Source organism: Belonocnema kinseyi, chromosome 6, assembly GCF_010883055.1.
Source record: "Belonocnema kinseyi isolate 2016_QV_RU_SX_M_011 chromosome 6, B_treatae_v1, whole genome shotgun sequence".
Taxonomy (NCBI): domain Eukaryota; kingdom Metazoa; phylum Arthropoda; class Insecta; order Hymenoptera; family Cynipidae; genus Belonocnema; species Belonocnema kinseyi.
This window is the reverse complement of record NC_046662.1, coordinates 20,992,028-21,013,312: the sequence shown is the minus strand read 5'-3', so window position 1 is coordinate 21,013,312 and position 21,285 is coordinate 20,992,028. Positions and strand designations below refer to the sequence as shown.

At 25.2% G+C, this 21,285-nt stretch overlaps 3 protein-coding genes across 5 annotated transcripts in view; 1 reads left to right on the top strand and 2 right to left on the bottom strand.

The window, feature by feature from the left end:
• LOC117175038 (ubiquitin carboxyl-terminal hydrolase 12) overlaps window positions 1-11,989 on the bottom strand; it is a 22,532-nt gene extending 10,543 nt beyond the window's left edge. For 2 of the 3 annotated variants that reach the window (XM_033364553.1, XM_033364555.1), the window contains exons 1-5: window positions 11,556-11,989; window positions 7,640-7,720; window positions 6,300-6,516; window positions 6,133-6,213; window positions 1,226-1,518 (exon numbers count right to left, since the gene is read on the bottom strand). In XM_033364553.1, coding sequence (XP_033220444.1) covers window positions 1,226-1,518; window positions 6,133-6,213; window positions 6,300-6,516; window positions 7,640-7,720; window positions 11,556-11,558 — 675 coding nt within the window. In that variant the 5' untranslated portion in view covers window positions 11,559-11,989. The remainder of the gene's footprint in view (window positions 1-1,225; window positions 1,519-6,132; window positions 6,214-6,299; window positions 6,517-7,639; window positions 7,721-11,555) is intronic. The other variant, XM_033364554.1, reaches the window with a different exon arrangement.
• A 4-nt stretch (window positions 11,990-11,993) lies between these two features.
• LOC117175039 lies at window positions 11,994-17,565 on the top strand. The gene is made up of 2 exons (XM_033364557.1): window positions 11,994-12,219; window positions 17,119-17,565. The coding sequence occupies exons 1-2, from the start codon at window positions 12,194-12,196 to the stop codon at window positions 17,345-17,347; spliced, it is 255 nt and encodes an 84-aa protein (XP_033220448.1). The 5' UTR covers window positions 11,994-12,193; the 3' UTR covers window positions 17,348-17,565.
• Window positions 17,466-21,285, bottom strand: part of LOC117175037 (signal recognition particle 54 kDa protein) — a 24,039-nt gene continuing 20,219 nt past the window's right edge. Inside the window, exon 9 of the mRNA XM_033364552.1 lies at window positions 17,466-17,734. Within this exon, the coding sequence (XP_033220443.1) occupies window positions 17,637-17,734 (98 nt within the window). The 3' untranslated portion in view covers window positions 17,466-17,636. The remainder of the gene's footprint in view (window positions 17,735-21,285) is intronic.

The window sequence follows — 21,285 nt, the reverse complement described above, 5'->3', positions numbered from 1 at the left end:
ACTTATGATTCAGCTCAGTTTTGAAGTTTTTAAGATTTAAACAAATATTTTAAATCTAAAAAAAAAATTTCCGAAAATGTATATAATAATTTTCAATTTCTTTCAAACTTCTAAAATTTCTAAAAATCTTTTACCACAAAAATTGTTTCGTCCAATTGTCTAAAATCCTGTAAAGTAAATAAATTTTCTTTAAAATTTTCTAGATTCTTTTTCGAGATCTCTGAAATATTTTTTTAAATTTCTAAAAAGTCTTTGAAAACTTATGATAAAGCTCGAATCCAAAATTTTTTTAAATATTTTAAAACTAAAAAAGATTTCCATTTTTATTTAAATTGAAACCATTTTTTTTTAATGTACTAAATACTGAAATCTTTTGAACTTTCTCAAGAATTTTACGAAAATTATGTTGAAGCTTATTTTAGACATTTTAAAGTTTTCCGAAAATTAAACAAATATTTTTCAATTTCTCCCAAACTTCTAAAAGTCCTAAATATATTTTTAAATGAATCGAATTTTTCGTCAAATTGTCTAAAATCCAGTTAAATAAACCATTTTTCTTTAAAATGGTCTAGATTCTTTTTCGAGATACCTGAAATCTTTTTGAAATTTGTCAAAAATCTTAGGAAACTTATGATTCAGCTCAGTTTTGAAGTTTTTAAGATTTAAACAAATATTTTTAAACTGAAAAAAGATTTTCGAAAATATATATGATAATTTTCAATTTCTTCCAAACTTCTAAAATTTCTAAAAGTCTTTTACTACAAAAATTGTTTCGTCCAATTGTCTAAAATCCTGTAAAGTAAATAAATTTTCTTTAAAATTTTCTAGATTCTTTTATGAGATATCTGAAATATTATTTGAAATTCATAAAAATCTTTGGAAAATTATGATTGAGCTCAGTTTTGAATTTTTCGGAAATATTTTAAAACGAAACAAGATTTCCATTTTTCTTTAATGTAAAACCTAAGAAAATTATGTTGAAGCTCGTTTTAAAATTTTTTAAGATTACCGAAATTTAAACGAATATTTTTCAATTTTTTCCAAACTTCTAAAAGTCCTAAATATATTTTAAAATTACTCGAATTTTCCGTCAAATTGTTTGAAACCTTCTGGCTTATAAATCATAAAAGAACTAAAATGCTCGGAAAGTTTTCGATATTGCTTGGCGTGAATTACAGTGAGTGGAAATAGCTTTGAAAAATATTTGCACTTGTAATCGGATTACCTGAGCCTCTTGGTAACTGCTGCAGTTGTCGCACTTGAATTTATTATCACTGCAGAGGGTCTCGGTATTCGAGAAACATTTCAGACAGTGCGTAATAGATGTATTTTGATCCACATCGACTTGCAAATCGAAAAAATCCTCGTCCTTGCTAGATACAGTCTCACAATTAAGGCAGCGAGTTTCCGAAGTCAGAATCCCCTGAAATATTTCGTGAACCCAGGTGGGTTCTGGGGAAGATCCAATATCCTCTCCGCCCCCTTTCTCTCCAGTCGCTTTACTTTGATTTCTTTCTGCTAATAAAGTATTTTTCTTTTAAAACGACAAATATTTCAAGGACTACAAAATCCCAATTTCGAATTTTTCTGATTTTCCCTCAACGCTCTAACTTTTTTAGCAGGTGTAAAAAAAACCTTTTAATTTTAAACATTTTTAGTGTACAGTTAAAACAATTTATTTTCAACCAACAATAAAGGCATTTTAAACAAAGTAGATTAATTTCCAAACCAAAGAGAGATAATTTTCAAGAAAATATTTTCATTCTCAACCCAAAAAAGACGATTATTCAAAAAAATAAATGAATTTTAACTAAAAAAGATACTATTTTCGAACAAAAATGAAATAGTTGCATTTTCAGTTTAAAAAAAATTCAACTAAAAACCTACAAGTATCCGTACAGTACACGAACTTTCATCCAAAAAAGTAAATTTTCAACAATATAGTTAAATTATCAACTGAAAAAAAATCAATTTTTGAAAAAAATTTTTTTTAGAAGACACTTGATTTATCAGCCTGAAAAGTTACTATAACCTTACTATAATTAATATTATGAATCTGGTTTTGAATCAGTCAAATAAAAATAATGCTTTTTTATGTTAAGAATTAAAAAGTAAAATTTAAGACTACTCTATTCTCCTATATAGATTTGAAATTAAAGTGGCTCAATTGATATATTGTACAAATAAATATATTATAACTCTTCTATAATACTAACATAACTATAATAGTTCTTTTTCAAAATAGAATGTTTAAATTTTTGATAAAAACATTGATTTTCAACCAAATAAAATAAATTTGGAATGAAAAAATTCAATTTTCAACCAAGAAGGTGAACTTTTTACGAAAGAAATCCGGCACAATAGTTGAATTTTCAATCAAAGAAATTAATTTTTAACCAGAAATATAATAGAGTTTAATTTTCAGTAAAAAACTTAATTTTAAACCAAGAAGATTTTATAAAAAATAGAAGTTAAGTTTTCAGATAAAAAATCGATTTTCAATTTAAAAAAACAAACTGATTTCTAACCAAAGAAATGAACTTTAAACCAAAAAGATTCATTTTTAAAAAATATATGAATTTTTAAACAAGTGTTTGGTTTTTTAAAGGACTTTTTAACTTAATAGTTCAATTTTCAACTAAATTGATTAACTTTAAACCCCAAAAATACGAGTTTTTAACAAAATAAATGAATTTTTAACTAAAAAAGATACAATTTTCGAAACTAAATGAAAGTTACAGTTTCAGTGAAAAAAGTTAATTTTCAATTTAAAAAATACATGAATCAACTAAGTTAATTAATTGTTAACCAAGAATAGAATGGTTACATTTTCAATAAAAAATTAATTTTTAACCAAATAAAATAAATTTTTAATGAAAAAGTTACATTGTTAACCAAATACATAAATATTTAACCTAGAAGATGAAATTTCAATATAGAAAAATTTCCACAAATAATGGAATAGTAAAATGTTCAATTAAAGAAATGCATTTTAAATAAAATGATGAATCTCACAGCAAAAAAAAATTCATTTTTAACTAAATAGTTGAATTTTCCAGCCAACAGATGAATTTTCTGCTGAAAAAACATTCAACAAAATAGTAGAATTTTAAACCAAAAAATTAATTTTCAACCAAAAATAAAATAGTTAAATTTTCAGTAAAAAAAAAATGAGTTTTCAACTTAATAAAATTATTTTTTACCTAAATACTTGAGTTTTCAACTAAACAGATGCATTTTTAACGAAGATTAAATTTCTATAAGAAAAGGCTCCATTTACAAAAAAGAAAAGAATATTGAAATTCTCAATAAAGAAATGATTTTCAATTTCAAAAAAAAAACTAGTTTCTAACCAAAGAAATTAATTTTTAACCAAAAAAGCCTAATTTTTAACAAAATATATGAATTTTTAAGCAAATATTTCATTTTTTAAAGGACATTTTAACCTAACAGTTCAATTTTCAACAAAAGAAATAATATTTTCAATGAAAAAGTTCAATTTTTAAGCCAATACGTGAATATTTAACCAAGAAGATGAAATTTCAATATAAAAAAATTTCCACAAATAATGGAATAGTAAAATGTGGAATTAAAGAAATGCATTTTTAACTAAAATGATGAATCTCAAAGCAAAAAAAAATTCAGTTTTAACTAAATAGATGAATTTTCCAGACAACAGATGAATTTTCTGCTAAAAAAACAATCATCAAAATAGTTGAATTTTCCAACAAAAAATAAAATAGTTTATTTTTCAATAAAAAAATTAATTTTAAACTAAATATAATTATTTTTCAACTAAATACTTAAGTTTTCAACCAAACAGATGAATTTTCAACGAAGAAGATTGAGTTCTATAAAAAACGATCAATTTCCAACCAAAAATGGAATAGTAAAATTTTCAGTGAAAAAAAAACTAGTTTCTAACAAAAAAAAAATGAATTTTCAACAACAACAAAAAAGAATATTTAAATTTTCAATAAAAAAAAATGATTTTCAATTTCAAAAAAAAAAAACTAGTTTCTAACCAAAGAAATTAATTTTCAACCAAAAAAGCCTAATTTTTAACAAAATATATGAATTTTTAAGCAAATATTTGATTTTTTAAAGGACTTTTTAACCTAATAGTTCAATTTTCAACCAAATAGATGAATATGTAACCAAGAAGACGAAATTTCGATATAAAGAAATTTCAACAAATAATTAAATAGTAAAATGTTCAGTTAAAGAAATGCATTTTTAACTAAAATGATGAATCAAGAAGCCAAAAAATTCATTTTTAACCAAATAGTAGAATTTTCCAGCCAACAGATGTGTTTTCTGCTAAAAAAAACATTTAAAAAATAGTTGAATTTTCCAACAAAAAATAAAATAGTTAAATTTTCAATAAAAAAATTAATTTTGAACAAAATACTTGAGTTTTCAACCAAACAGATAAATGTTCAACGAAGAAGATTAAGTTCTATCAAAAAGGATCAATTTCCAACAAAAAATAGAATAGTTAAATTTTAAGTGAAAAAAAATTATTTTCAATTTGAAAAAAAATAGTTTCTAACAAGAAAAATGAATTTTCAACCAAAAAAACCTAATTTTTAAAAAAATATATGAATTTTTTAACAAATATTTTTTTAAAGGACTTTTTAACCCCGTTGTTCAATTTTCCACCAAAGAAATAAATTTTCAACCGAAAAAGATGAATTAGTCACAGAGGATATTAATATTCTACCACAAAATACGAACTTTCAACAAATAGGTCACTTTTCGACTGAAGAAACATTTTCTACCGAACAGGGAATAGTTAAATCAACCATTAAAAAAATACATTTTCAAGAAAAAAAATAATTTTCAACAAAATGGTTAAGTTTTGAAGAGAAAAAAAAAACGGTTTTAAACATAAATGATGAATCACCAGCCAAAAGATTTGAATTAATGAAAAATGAACTGCAAATTAAAGCACTCGAGATGGAACTCATAATTATTAGACTTCGAAAATTGAAGTTTAAGTTTTTTTTTTCAATTTTTAAATGTAGTATTTAAATGTTCAATAACTTATACCTATAAAATGGAAAGTACTAACACTTTTCAATTGAATAATTTTTAATTCAATGCATTTAAACTGAAAAATTTAGAATTTTTTAACATTTATGAATTGTAGAGTTCAAAGATTCAGATTCAGTTTAAAAAATAGAAATCTATGTTATCATTTTCAATACTCTAAATTGAAAAATCAATCAATAAATTTAAAAAAATGTAATCATAGTATTTTAACCAATTTTAAACATTTAGCTTTTAAGCCATCCTTAAAAAGGTTCAAAATTTTATTTCAGTCTTGAAAAATATACATGTTTTTTTCAAATTTTTTTCAAATTAAAAATAATAAGTGTTCAATTGTTATTTATACATCAAAATTCAACAATTTCATTTCCAAATTAATCATTTTTTAAAAAGAACAATTAAAATTGTTAAGTACAAAGTTTAAAAGCTTCTTGAAATTTCAGATCCAAGGCTTTCTATTTCAAAAAATTGAGTTTCAAATTATTTACATTTTTTTATGGCTATGGTTTTTTAATTGGACCAGTTTTATTTTTAACGCTAAACTCTGGAAATTCCTAGACCTTGAACGAATTTAGAATCGTCTTAAAAAATCAATTATTGTTAACTTTTTAATACTTCAAGTAGAGATACATTTTTAAAATAATTAATTTATATTTACAGTTGTTAAAAATGTACACTTAAAAATAAAAATCTAAGATTGGAAATTTTGTTAAGTGAAATATTTTCGACTTACGCATTATAAACTGGATGATATAATTAAATAAGCTGAAAAATCAACTAATTATTTAGAAAATTGTTCAAATCGAACTTGGACACATTTTCCTTCCAAAATTGGTAAAATTCCCGGTAACCCTGAAGATGAGTTTTCAATAGCATAGTTGAATCCTCAACCAAAAGAAAATTATTTTAAACCAAGAAGACGAATTTTCAATTTAAAAAATTGAATTTTTAAACAAAAATAATTACTTTTTAACAAAATAATCAAATTACTTCAATTTCAGTTGATAAAAAATTCTCTGACCTGCAGAAATCATGAATTAAAAGAAAACAGTGAAATTTAAAATTCTTTGGTCAACTTACCTAAAATAATTTCATTGATGTGATTTATTAGGAAGTTGAGAAATTCATGAGCATCCTGTTGCATATAATTGTCGAACTCCTCTGAAGAAAAAACAAACAAATAAATGGTCAAAATTATGTTCAATTATAAACATCTCAGATTCCTTATAAATTTTCAAATTTTTTACCTTTTTCTTTTCTTAGCCTCGCAATAAACTTTTTTGGTGCTATCGAGCCGACCTTTTTCTTCTGCGTTGCGATACTGTAGAAAAGATCTGCCAAGCACGTCAACAGAGTTTCTTTGGTTCTTTTATTTCTAGCTTTGTATTCTAATACTTTCTCTCTAAACGGCCGACAGAAGTATAAAGCTTGTAACACAGAATTGCTATAACAGGTGTTCCCAAACTAGAAATAAATATTACATCAAATTAAAAATTGCATGGAATTTCGAAAAAGGTCCATAAAAAGTCGCATCCAAAACTGAAATAATATAAATTTATTCCTCTAAAAATATAGAGTACATAATTCTCATTGATTTTTTAATATTTTATGCACAATTAAACTAAACATTAAATTAAAAACAATTCTTTTGGCAATTAGTCATTCAGCTTAAAGGATTCTTAATCTGGATTAAAAATATTTCTTTCTCAACTGTGAAACTTGTCTAATAGAATTATTTTCAAATTCAAACAGTTTATAATTTACATTAATTTTAAACTTCAGGAATATTTATTTTGAATATTTTAAACTTTAATTTTTTAATAATTCAGAATTCACAGTCCAAAATATTATAAAAACAGGGAAATAGGACAATTGTTCTCAAAAATAAGCGAATACATTCTGTTAACTTAAATTAATATAAATAAAATATTGAATTCAATATGAAAGGCTTTAAATTCCTACGATTTAAAGTCGAAATATATAGCATTTTCAAGAAAGTAATTGAATTTTCAACCAAAAGAGGCAAAAGTTTAATTTACAAATTTTTTTTAAATCAAACAGTTGCATTTTCGAAAAAATAGTTGAGAACTTTTAAACAAAATAGACTAATTTTTAACCACGACATTTAAATTTCAGTCAAATAGTTGAATTTTTTCAACTTCAACTAAATAGTTGCAAATTCGAGCCAAAAATACGATTTTTTTTAAAGTCACTTGAATTATCAACCTAAAACAGTTGAACTTTCAACAAAAAGATTCTTTTAAAAAGAAAAAAATATGAATTTTCAATGCATAAGAAAGAATTTTTTATCCAAAACAGCTGCATTTTTGACTACAAAAGATAACTTTGCCAATGTGACCATTTTTTTTATAAGACAGTTGATTTACCAGCCTGAAAAGTTTGATTTTCAACAAACTGATCTTTTTTATTCATAAAAGATAAATTATTAACCAAATAATTTTTTTTAATTAACTTAACAATTATAAACAAAAGGGAATTCTTTAAAAATTGAGAATAGGGGAAAGGATATGAAAAGTGTAATTAAATTTCAAATTATTCGTTTGCAATAATATTTGTTGATACTTACGTTAACCAAACCAAAGTAGTGTTCATTTGGTGGAAATTGATCAGACCCAATATCTCTTTCCAATTGTGATATATTCGCCCCCTGAAATTAAATTTATTATTGAATATAAATTACTTTTCGTTTGAATATGATAATAATAAATTAAGATCTTCTAATTTAAAATTATTGAATTTTTAACACTGTATTCAAAAGCTAGAATTTTAAAAGCCATCCAACTTCAATTTAAAAAAATATATTCTAATTATGAATGACTGAATTTTAAAATAATCGATTTATAAATTATGTAATAAATTCTAAATTAGTTAATTTTAAACTGTTTTATTTGAGGTACTTTTAATATATTTCCATTTTCAAATTTTACAATAATTCTAAACGCTTTGAATTTAAAATAACTTTTTTATTACAATCATTTTGAACATTTTTAATTATAATGGTCTAATTATGAATTATTCCATTTAAAATGTTTTACTTTGGAACTTATTTAATTGTAAATCGGTTAATTTTAAACTCTTTTAATTTAGTGGATTATGAAATAATGTCAATTTGGAACTTTTAGTTCAAAATGGAACTTATTTAATTCCAATTTGGTTAATCTTAAAGGCTTATTATCCAATTTGGAACTTATTAAATTTTAAATTGCATAATTTTGAACGCTTTTTTAAGAAGGTTATAACATACTTCCAATTTCAAACTGTAAAATAATTCTGAACGCTTTCAATTTAAAATAATTTTGTTATAATCGCGCTGAGATTCAAATTTCATAATATTGAAAGTATAATTAATATCTGTATTTCTTATGGATCAAGAAGAACGAAAATGATATAGGAAAGTTTTAAGATCTTGTCTTAAAGCCATCAAAGTTCATTTAAAATTTTTTTAAATGAGAATCGCCTGATTACGAATGATTGAATTTTAAATAATTGACTTTGGCAATTATTTATTTGTAAAATGGTTAATTTTATACACTTCTAAATCGAAGGATTATAAAATACTACTAATTTAAAATAGTATAATAATTCTGAATACTTTACATTTAAAATAATTAAGTTACGAATTATTAAATTTTGAATTATTCAATTATTCAATTCGGAACTTATTAAATTCTAACTTGGTTCATTTTGAACGCTCTTAATTCCGGAGATTATAAAATACTTCCAATTTTTAATTATTCAATTTGGAACTTATTTGATTTTTAATTGATCAATTTTGAACGCACTTAATTCAGAAGATTATAGAATACTTTCAATTTGAAACTGTATAACAGTTCTAAACGCTTTAAATTAAAGATAATTTAATTATGAACGCGTTGAGTTTTAGATTGTATAATATTGAAAGTACAATAAATGTTTGCATGCTTTTGAGGATCGTAAAAGAATAAAAATGATAGCAAAGTTTTATTATCATATTTTAAAAACACTAAGTTAAATTACAAAAATTTTAATTAAAAACTGTACAATTATGAATGATTAAATTTTAAATTATTAAATTTGGAACTCATTTAATTCTAGATTGCTTACTTTTAAACACTTTAATTACATTTGAAACTTACTTAAATTTAAAATGGTTCATTTTAAACGTTATTAATTCAGAAGATTATAAAATACTTCCAATTTGAAATTCTTTAATAATTATAAATGCTTTAAACTAAAAACGAATAAGTTATGAATGATTGAAATTCTAATTATTCAATGTGAAACTTATTTTATTCTAGTTTGGTTAATTTTAGACGCTTTTGATTCAATTTGGAATTCATTTAACTGTAAATTTGTTCATTTTAAACGATTTTGATTCAGAGGATTATAAAATATATCATATTTTAATATTTATAATAATTCTAAACATTTCAGATTAAAAATAATTTCTTTAAGAATTATTGAATTTTAAATTATTAAATTTGTAACTTATTTAAATATAAATTGCTTAATTGTTAACATCTTTATTTCAGAAAATTATAAAGAACTTTTCGCTTGTTATTAAATAATCATTCTAAACGATTTAAATTTAAAATAATTTGATAATGAAAGAGTTGAGTTTAAAATTATTCAATTCAGTACTTATTTAATTATAAATTAGTTCATTTTAAACGCTTTTAATACCGAAGATTACAAAACACTTCCAATTTGAGATCGTACAATAATTCTAAACGCTTTGGATTAAAAATATTTTCGTTATGAATAATTAAATTGAAAATTAATTAATTTGAAACTTATTTCATTTTCAACGCGTTTAATTTAGAAGATTATAAAATACTTTCAATTTGAAATTGTATAATAATTCTATATGCTTTAAATTAAAAATAATTTTTTTATGAACGTGTTGAGTTTTTAATTGCATGATATTGAGAGTACAATTTTTTTTGCATTTATTTATGGATCATAAAAGAACGAAAATGATAGCAAAGTTTTACAATCATGTTTTAAAACCATCCAAGTTAAATTTTTTAAAAAATGAATTAAAAATGGTAGAATTATTAAATTTAAAATTTTTTAATTTGGAACTTATTTCATTGTAAATTGGTTCATTTTAAATGCTTATAATTCAGAAACATAAAATATACTATGAATTTAAAATCGTATAATAATTCTGAATGGTTTAAATTTATTAAATTATGAATGATTGAATTTTAAATGATTCAAATTCGAACTTACTTCATTCTAATTTAGTTAATTTTAAACGCTTTTAATTCAATTTGGAACTTATTTAAATCCAAATTGATTAATTTCAAACGCGTTTAATTCAGAAGATTATAAAATTCTTTCAATTTGAAATTGTATAATATATCTAAACGCTTTAAATTTTAAATAATTTAGTCATGAACGCATTGAGTTTTAAATTGCACAATATTAAAAGTACAATTAAGTTTTACATACTTTTATGCATCATAAAAGAACAAAAATAAACGAAATTTTTATAATTATGTTTTAAAACCATCCAAGATAAATTAAAAAATGTCGAATTATGAATTACTGTGGAATTACTGTTATTACTTACGAATTACTGTCGAATTACTATGGAATTTTCTGTAATTCTAACCCCTTTTCCAGCTTGTTACGGAAAATTCCATAACCGTAGACAGTGCTGATTTTGAAGTGCTTTTAATTCAATTTGAAACGTATTTAATTGTAAACTGATTGATTTTAAGCGTGTTTAATTCATATGATTATAAAATACTTTCAATTTAAAATGGAATAATTGGTCTAAATTGCTTTAAATGAAAAATAACTTTATTATGAATGATTTAATTTTAAATTATTGAATTTGGAACTCATTTAATTGAAGAGTGGTTAATTTCAGACGTTTTTAATTCAGAAGATTCTAAAATATTTTCAATTTAAAATTGTAAAATAATTCTGAAATCAAATTTATATATTTTTTGAAAATTCCATTGATATGCACTTAAGAATATTAATTCCTTCTATTAATTTGAAATAAATTAATTTGTTTCCTTAATTAATTAAAAGTGATGCAATCATAATTGAGAAATAAAAGTGTTAATAAAATTGTTCATAAACTTGGAGCTTCAAAGATCTGAGCCAAATTAAAGTAAATTCAAAACTTCTAAAACTCCATTCAATAAAATAGATTAAATAACAATAAATTCCAATATATTAAATAAATTGCGAAGGTACAATCAAAAGGGTTTTATTCCGAAAATCTCAAAAACTCTCGGATCGCTGAGTAAATAACATAACAATCTAGGGAGTCTGATTACAAAAAGCGCGTGGCGTCGCAATTATATGTAAATCAAACTCTTTACGTAACATTTCTAAGTGTAAATAAAGCCGAAGTTTCAAGTAACAAAACGTTTGCATTTTTAGAAAACTGGAAAGCAATCAGAGAAATCATGCAGAAGATGTTGACAATTGAGGTTAAGTCAGATCGTAATTGTAAATTTATGATTGATAAGAAAACTTACCATTGTACGATTAACTAATCGCAGCAAAAAGAAATCAGCAGATGTACAATCAACATTACATCCGAGAAGAGATTCATCCTATCACTGAAAATGATAACTCAAAAACACCCTCGAAAACTCCTCACTGACGGGAATTATGTGACTATCGCACCTCCTCATTTTTCACTAATTTACGGCGAAAGATCATAATCGACAGACGAAACAATGAATTCCGGTTAATTCATTTGATCGCGAATTTACAATTAAAAACGTGACAACGGCACATCAACATTTAAGGCGCGACCATACTCGGCGATTTTTTGAGATAAGGAAAAGATAACCTCAAAAGAATGAAATGAAAGATGGCTATCGATTGCTTACCACCGTCTGCAGTTTTATGTTAGCAATCGGAGGGTTGCTAGTTTACAGTTTTTACTATTGGAGAATTCCTATCGAGACCCGGACGTAATTGGTGGATCAAAAAGAATCGTGCTTTTCCTCCAAATATTTTGTTTTTCGACGTTTGCTATCTCTGTCACCGCCTGCTGTCAACTGTCATTTATTTTATAGATTTGTTTATTTACAGTTCATCCTCGCAATAAAAAGCTTTTAAGATAAGAAAGAACGAAAAAAAGAAACACTTTTTGGTTTTCAATAATATGGAAGAATTTTTAAGACTCGATTGGTGAGTAATTTGGTTGTTTTTGATCAAATTGAATAGCATAACCTCAAAATTTAAATTTTTAGTATTTTCCGAATTTATTTTTTATTTACTCGATCAAATTATAATTGTCTTTTTCGGGTATTTTTTTATATCCATTCTTAGATTTCAACAATATAAGGGTAAAAATCGAAAAATTTGAATTATTAGATTTTTAATTGAATGGAAAAAGGCTTTCCGATTGTCTAAGTTTTTTTTTTTAAAGTAAGTTTTTCGAATAATTAAATTATCATTGAGTCCTTTAAACGTTAATTAAAATGAGTGTAAAAATAATCAGATTTGAAGGCTTTTAGGGCATTTTTAATTATTCCGAGGGACTTTACAAAATGTCAGAGGATTTTTATTTAATTTCAAAATATATCAACAGTTTCTAAACATTTTATAATATTTTTATAACTTTTGAATAATTCCACAACAATTAAATATAAGAATTATTTGAATTTTTTAAAGAATTGAGAATCTTTAAGACGTTTACAAGGAATTTTCGTTTGATTTCAATAATTTTAATGGATTTCAAACGATTTTGAAGATTTCAAATATTTTCAAGTATTTTCAAGAGCTTTGAAAAATTACAATGGATTTTAGCATATTTGTCAGGATTTGAAATATTTTAAGCTATTTCAAACAATTTTAAGATACTGTCAAGAGCTTTGAAAATTGTTACGGATTTTCGAAAGATTTGATCAAATAATAAATTTTTTGGCTTATTTCAAAGGAGTCATACGAATTTTCATTATTTTTAAACAAACCGACAACATTATAAAGAGTTAAAATAATATAGAGTATTTTGAAAGATTCCAAGGAATTTTCAATAAATTGAAGGGATTTTTCAACGGATTCAACAAAATATTTTAAGGTATTTTTAGGAAATCCTAGATTTCAAGGAAGTTTCCATAGATTTCAATAAATTGCAGGGATTTCAAAGGATTTTTAAATATTTTAAGGTACTTTTAAGAACTCAAATGTATTTTCAAGAGCTCTGAAAAATTTTAAAGTATTTCAAAAGATTTTAAGGTGTTTTTAAGAATTCCTAGATATTTTCAAGAGTTTTGAAAAACTTAAAATAATTTCAAAATATTTGAGAGAATTAAAAATATTTTAGCGTATTTCAAAAGATGAACAGGAATTTTAAATATTTTTAAATAAACTGACAGGACTTAAAAGGATTTTAAATCATGCCTGGTATGTTATAAGACTTCAAGGAATTTTCAGTAGATTTAAATAAATTGAAATAATTTGAAACATTGCTAGGTATTACAAGAGATTCCAAGGAACTTTCCATGGATTTGAATAAATGGAAGGGATTTCAAAGGATTAAAAAATATTTTAAGGTATTTTTAAGAGGGTATTTAGAAGAATCCAAAGAATTTCTAATAGATTTTAATAAATTGAAGGGATTTCAAAGAATTTTAAAGATTTTAAGGTATTTTCAAGAACTTCAGAGTATTTTCAAGGCATTTCAAAAGATTTTAAACATTTTTAAGTATTTTTAAGAATTCCAAGGTATTTTTTCCAAAAGCTTTGAAAATTTGCAATAAATTTCAAAAACTTGAGAATTAAAAATATTTGAGCGTATTTCAAAAGAATCATAGGAATTTTCAATATATCTAAATAAATTGACAGGCTATCAAAGGATTTCAAAATATTTTAGGGTTTTTTAAGAGATTACAAGGAATTTTCCATAGATTTCAATAAAAGGAAGGGCTTTCAAAGTTTCTTCAAATGTTTAAGGTATTTTTAAGAACTCCAAAAGATTTTCTGGGGATTTGAAAAATTTCAAGGAATGTCAAAAGATTTGAGAGAACTTTAATTTTAGGGGAATTTTTAACGGGTTTCAATAAATTCAAATCATTTAAAATGAATTTTAAAGATGTTAAGGTATTTTTAAGAACTCCGAGGCATTTTCAAAGGATCTGAAATATTATGTTATTGGGAATGGTGGTCTACCATTTCGCCACCTGGTGCAGAAAACTGGAACCAGAAAGAGTAGGTTAATTTTTGCATAAAAGAGTTTTTGCGATATTTTTGTGAATTATAAAACAATGATTGAATACGAATAATAGACGATTTAGGGTGACCGTTTTAATTCGAGAAAAAAATTCCCGGTTTTTGTCGGTTCCAAAACATTTTTCATGGTCAATGAAATTTTAAAAATTGAACTCTAAAGCTAATAATTTTTCTATTTGAATGAATTAAAACTGAGCTGCAAATGAAAGCACTCAAAGTGGAACTCTTGAATTTCTAACTTTTAAAATTGCAGTTTAAAAGTTTTTTAATTCAAATCTGAATAAAATGCTCAATAATGTACACGTGTAAAATGGAAGCTACTAACACTTTTAAACTGAGCAATTTTCTATTAAATGCAATTAAACTGTAAAATAAATTTTTTAACTTGAATAAATTGTAGAGTTCAAAGATTTAGGTTCAGTTCTAAAAACATAAATCCACATTATCGTTTCCAATGCTCGAAAGTCTAAATTGAAAAATCAATCAATGAATTTAAAAATGGTCAAAATTATATAATTTAAAGCAGTTTTAACCCAAAAACATTAAAAATTGAACGATTACATTTTTTATAAACTGAATAATTCTTAAATTAAAAGTTAAATTATTTATATTTCAAATCGTTAAAAAATTCTTGAAATGTTCCCAAATTTTATTTGAAAATATTGAAAAATCTGTATGTTTTTTTCATTTTTTTTCGAATTTTTTATTATTTTTGAAATTATTTTAGAACTTTTAAACATCCCTTCAAATTAATGCATTTTTTTCTAATTTTAACTTAATTCTGCCAAATTAAATAAATTTCCTTAAACTCTTCCACATTCATTTTTGATAATTTCGTAAATCTTTCTAAATCTTTTTAAATAATCACTCAAAATTACCTTTTCAAAAAAGAAATCATTTTCAATTTTTATAGGAAATGTTTTTTGATCTTCTAAAGCTATTGAAAATTCTTAAAAAGCTTTTGACTTTTTTGTTCGAAATCTGACAAAATCTAGATTTTGTTTTAAATTCGGCCGTGGGCTATTTACACCGATATTCAACAATTTTTTACTTATAAATTAAATTTATTAAATAGAACAATTAAAATGTAACGTTCAAAATTTAGTTTTTAATATTTATTATAATTACTGATTTTAAATAAACAGTCAGATATTTCTAAATATGAATTAATTCTTATTTTGTTTAATTAAAAAATTCTAAATTGAATAGTTTAAAAATTTAATATTTTAGACTAAAATAATATGTGAAATTTAATAAAAGCTTTTAATTATGAATATATTATTTTGATATTATTTTAAAATTGAAAATAGTTTATAAAGTTTCACTCGGGCGTTTACATTTGTTTAACTAATAAGAATTTCCAATTGGAATAGTTTACATCATTTTTAACGTTAGAAACTGGAAATTCTAAAATTGCAAACAGATTTCGAATCGTCTTTTAAAATTAATTATTATTCACTTTTTAAATCTTAAAGAACAATTCTATTTTAAAAATCACTATTAATTTATATTGACAGTTGATCAACTAAAAATATTTTTTAACTAAAATCTTCGATTTCAAACGCTTCCAATTTTGAATGGCTTTAGTCTTTAAAACTGCATTTTAAAACTGTTTAAAATAAAATGCACACTTAAAAATTAAAATCTAAAATAAACAATTTATTCATGTGGAAGATTTTGGAAATACGCATTCTAAAATGAATTACATATAATAATTGAAAAAGATCACAATTTAACTAATTATTTTTAAAAACGATGGGAATCACAGTTAGACAGATTTTTGTCTATAAATTTGTAAAATTTCCGGTCAAAAATTAAATTTACTGTCATTTCCCGGTCTCATAAGAATTCTATCCTAACTTTTAGATCAGTTTTTAAATAGTAAATACTCCATGTATAAATGATAAAAATTTACTTTGAGATCATTTCTACTTTAAAATATTGCCAATTAAGTTTATAATCTTTTGAAAATCACAATAAATGGAACAATGATTGTTTTTTTGTTTCAAGACAAATATTTCTGTACAAAAATGTGTCTTTTCACCTTATTAGATGTAAATTCTACCTAGATCCCTTTGTTTCCAAAACAGACTTATTTTTAGTATCCAATAAATGCTTTAAACTCCGCAACAAAAATCGTTAAAACACTTATGCGGAAATTAAAATGGATCTTTAAAATCGTACCTATTCTTTCTAGTTCGGATTTTTGTCACCAGGTGGCGTATCGCAGTTTAACCATTCCCAATACTTTGAAAGTTTTGATGTATTTTAGGGTATTTCAAAAGGTTTGCATGAATTTTTAATGTATTAAAATAAATTAAAAGAATTTGAAATATTTTCAAGTATTTTAAAAGATTCCAAAGGAAAAACCTGTCAATAACGTTTTTTACAGGTAAGAAATGCACATTTTTATTAATATTTGCTTCTTATAATAATACTGTGTTCCCCGATGAGACCGAATTATTATATGCTTTTTTTCGGGTTTTGTAAAATTGGTTATTTTGGTAAAATAAGGTAAAATAAATAAATATTATAATTCTAAAGCTACAATTGAAAACGAGAAAAACCTTTATTTTGTAATTATTGCAATTCATTCTGAAAAAACGTGTATTTATCAAATAATTAAATAAGTAAATTGGCAGATAGGATATTATTAGATAAAATACGCTTAATAAAACTCTTTAATTAAAAAAATTACTTCTCCAAACACAAGCGCCTAATATTCCAGAGACATATATTCTCAACTTTTGGATTTTGATCCCTAAATTATAGAAACAATCATTTATATTTTGATTAAAAAAATGTAATTTTGTAACTCATTCTCAGAGAAATTCTAGATGAAAAATCTCATTTCAGGACACCGAAATCAGAAGACATATTAAGCGACCGGTACGTAAACGACGAGCGTTTGCGAAACGAAAGCGTAACCTACAAAATTTTGTTGGGATCCTTCAATAATCCATTTTCTGACGTCAGAATACAAAATGAAGCCAACAACAGAGATAAAAAAAATTCCAGTTCACAGAATCTGAAAGCATCGATTAAAACGGAACCAGAAGTTTCAAACTCAACAGACGAAAAATGACTTAGGTGAAATTTAAGGGGGAAAAAAGTCATAGAAATGGACTGTAAAAACATTTATAGACCTAACTACCAATTAAAAGTTCACTGGAAGTACAAAGTGTGAGAGTAAAGTAATATTATATAGAGGACTTTATTACAATTTATTTTATAGCAGCACTTCACTGCGAAAAGCTAATTCGCTGTAAACAAATATTTATTACAATATAAACGGTAGTCAAGCCCTTGGCCGACGCGTGACGCTATTTATTTAATTCAGAGTCTCAAGCAGCTGTTCTGCCAATCACATTTTTTCAAGATTTTCCTCCAAATCCTCCCATTAAATTCCCTAAACCGCCTGCGGCTCCTTGTTGCAATTGTTTCATCATATTTTGAAGACCTGACATACCACCTAAAACAGATCAAAATTATATTTATAAATTCAGGCCTCGGACTCACCACACTATTGAGACAATTCACATAAATACATGCATTATTAAGCAAATAGTTGAATTTTAAACCAAAATTATTAAATTTCCACACACAAAAAACGAATTTTCTACAAAACAGTTTAATTTTCTACCAGATATTTAAATTTTATACCGAATTAATAACAATTTTTTAGGCAAAAGACACGAATTTTCTATAAAAGAGTTGAATTTTCAGGAACAAAGTTAATGTAAAACCAATTAGTAGAATTTTCAACAACATAGTTAGATTTTCAGTAAAAAATATTATTTTTAAGCCAAGGATTATAATTGAAAATAAAAAAACAGTTGGATTTAAACAAGAGAGACGAATTTTCAACATAATACTTGATTTTGAACAAAACAAAAATAAAATTTCTACAGAAAATACGAGTTTTCAACAGAAGACATCATTTTTTAACTAAATACTAATACTAAAACTGTTTTCATTTCTAAATTTTTAAAACTAAATAGTTGAATTTATGAACCAAAAATGTAGTTAAATTTTCACTGAAAACTAATTTTCATTTCAAAAGAAGGATTTTATACAAAAAAGTTTAATCTTCCACAGAATAGTGAAAATTTCCATTAAAAAAAACAACCACTTTTAACCAAACCAAACAAAATAATTTTAAGTAAAATGATGGATCTTCAAAAAAGAACTTTTAAGTAAGTTGTTCAAAATTTAATCAAGAAGTCTAATTTTGTACCTAAAAAGATGAATTTTCTTTAAAAAAAGTAATAATTGGTATTTCAATCAAAAAAGATTTTAATTGAAAATAAAAAAACATTTGTATTTAACCAACAACGAGAAATTTTCAACAAAAGACTTGATTTTTAACCAAAAAAAAATGGATTTTCTAAAAAAAAGACGAATTTTCAACAAAATGCGTACATTTTCAAATAAATATTAATACCAAATTTAAATTATTTTCATTTATAATTTTTTAAAACTAAACAGGTGAATTTTTGAACCAAAAATCTAGTTAAATTTTCACTGAGAATTCATGAATCTTAAAAAAAAAAAGAACTTTTAATCAAGTAGTTTAACTTTCAATCAAGAAGTTTAATTTTCAATCTAAAAATATGAATTTTCAACAAAAAATGTAATATTTGTTATTTCAAGAAAAAAGTTATTTTTTTCGAAAATAAAAAACAGTTGGATTTAACCAATCAAGACGAATTTTCAGCATAATACATAATTTTCATACAAATTTTTAACCAGGCAGTAGAATTATTAACCAAAAATGTAAATTTACTACTGAAAAAGATGTATTTTTAAATCAAAACTATGAATATTCAACCAAATAGTTGAATTTTTAATTTAAAAGATTTTTAGTGAAGATAATAATAATCAATTCCAAATCCAAAATAGAATACATGATGTGGGATTTTCTGATTCGATTCCATTTAATTCAGTTCACGTTTCAGTGGGACAAATACGTTTCTTTTTTTTAAGACAAACATTCTCTTTTTTAATTCTGTTGTTTTTCTTATTTTCAAACTAAATAGATAAATTTTCCAATGAAAAGGATTAATTCTCTACGAAACGGTTGAATTGCGACCAAAAAGGATGATTTTAAAACAAAATAAGAAAAATTGTATTCAGTTAATAAAGATTTTCAGTTATGAAATATGAACTCTTAAAGAAAAAGCTAAAAGTTGATAGTTCACCAAAAAAATAACTTAATTTTAATTCTAAAATAGTTTACTTCATTCAAAAATACAAATTTTCTGCAAAATAGTTGAATTTTCAAACCAAAAAGACGAATTTACAACAAACAAATTAATTTTCAACCAACCATATGAATGTTTAAAAAAAAGAAATGTTCATAAAAAACGTTTGATTTTTCAACAAAATAATTACATTTTCAACTATTTGGCTTCCGTTTCCGGTACCGATCGCGAAAGAACTCTTTTTGTCAAGTGGTGCATTTTTGGCTTTGGTGGAGGAAATAAAGGGGAGTGGATGCAGAAAAGGCAGAAAATGCGGAGATCGAGTGTAAAGGAAGGAGGATGAGTGAAGGGGGAAAGTGAGTGGTTTGAAGTGAAAATTTGGAGCGTGTGAAGTTTTTGAGGTTAGGAGTGAAAAAATAATTGCTTGGTCAGGGAGGCAAGAGGTAGGAAATAAAGGCGGGAAACGTCACAGAGCTTTGGGTAAGGTAGAATGCCGACGACGCGAAGTCCACAAACTGGCGCCAGAGGGCAACAGTTACTGGACGATCGCACAGAGCAGAAAAACGTAGTGGCTGCAACAGCTGACGTTGCTGAAAGCATTGAAAGTGGGGGGATGGGTGACGTTGATCGCAGTGACAGCAGCGGTGATGGAAGTGCCGAGCAGTCGACCCGGGTGGGGAGGGTAGCGGACTCAGGTATGGGCAAGCAACGGGGAAGGCCCTCAAATTTACAGCGCCTTAACAAGCTAGGCAACGCGGGTTCGAACAGAAGTCTAGACGAATGGCAAAAAAAGGCAAGCACGACTAGCAGTGAAGAGGAGGAAAAAAGGAAAAGAGTGGCTAGGGAAGATTAGGTAGAAAGGGACCAGGAGAACAAGAGAGTTAGAATTAAAAGGAAAACACCAGAGAGAGAAAGGGGGTATGGGGGGGATGTTTGAAAAATTGGAAGCTCTCATTAAAGGCTTTAGAGAGGAAACAAGAAAGAGATTGGATGAAATGAATAGGGATATGAATAGGCAGGGAAACGATGTAAGGGGGGAAGTGAAAAAGGTCAGAGAAAAATGGGAAGAATGGGATAAACGTTGGAAGGAGGAGAAAGACAAGGTTTGGGGTAAGCTAGAGAGCATTGAGAATAGACAGAGAGAGGTTGACGAACAGAGATCTAGAGAAATAAAACAGTTGGAAGAGCGAGTATCCAGTCTAGAAATTAGGAATGAGCATATGGGGAAAAAAACAGAAAATGAGGAAATAGTTCAAGGGAATGAAAATAACGCCCGAAGTGAGAATGAAAGATTGAAGAAAAGACTCAGTGAGATCGAAAGAAGGTTAGAAGTGGAAGAAAGGGCAAAGAGGAAAAATAACATAGTAGTCAAGAGATTAAAAGTGGAGAGTGAAACAGGAGAAGTGGAAATAACAAATCTTTTTCGAGATATTAGAGTGCAGGTAAGGGTAGAAGGAGTCAAGAGAACAGGAGGGACAAAGGAAGGAAAAGAAGGAATGTTTCTAGTAAAAGTGGGGAGTGAGGAGGAGAAAAAGAAAAAGAAAATTATGGAGAGAAAAAAATTACTGAGAGGAAGAAGGGAAAGAATTGAAGAAGATCTGACATGGAGGGAGAGGAAAAGGAGATGGCAAATAGAGCAGAGGGCTTGGGTAGAGAGGAAAAAGGGCCATATGGTATGGATAGGGAGAGACAGATTATGGATAAATAGGGAGGAATGGTGCTGGGATAAAGAATTAGAAGAATTAAGGAAAAAAGGAAAAAGTCTTGAGAAAGGTAGGGGGAAGGGAGACGAAAAAGAGTCTAGAAATAAATAAGGGGG

Coding starts and splice junctions, on each gene's coding strand:
- LOC117175039 (XM_033364557.1), top strand. CDS start 12,194: ATGGAAGAATTTTTAAGACTCGATTG. Junction 12,220..17,118: donor GAATTTTTAAGACTCGATTG/GTGAGTAATTTG, acceptor ATCTCATTTCAG/GACACCGAAATCAGAAGACA.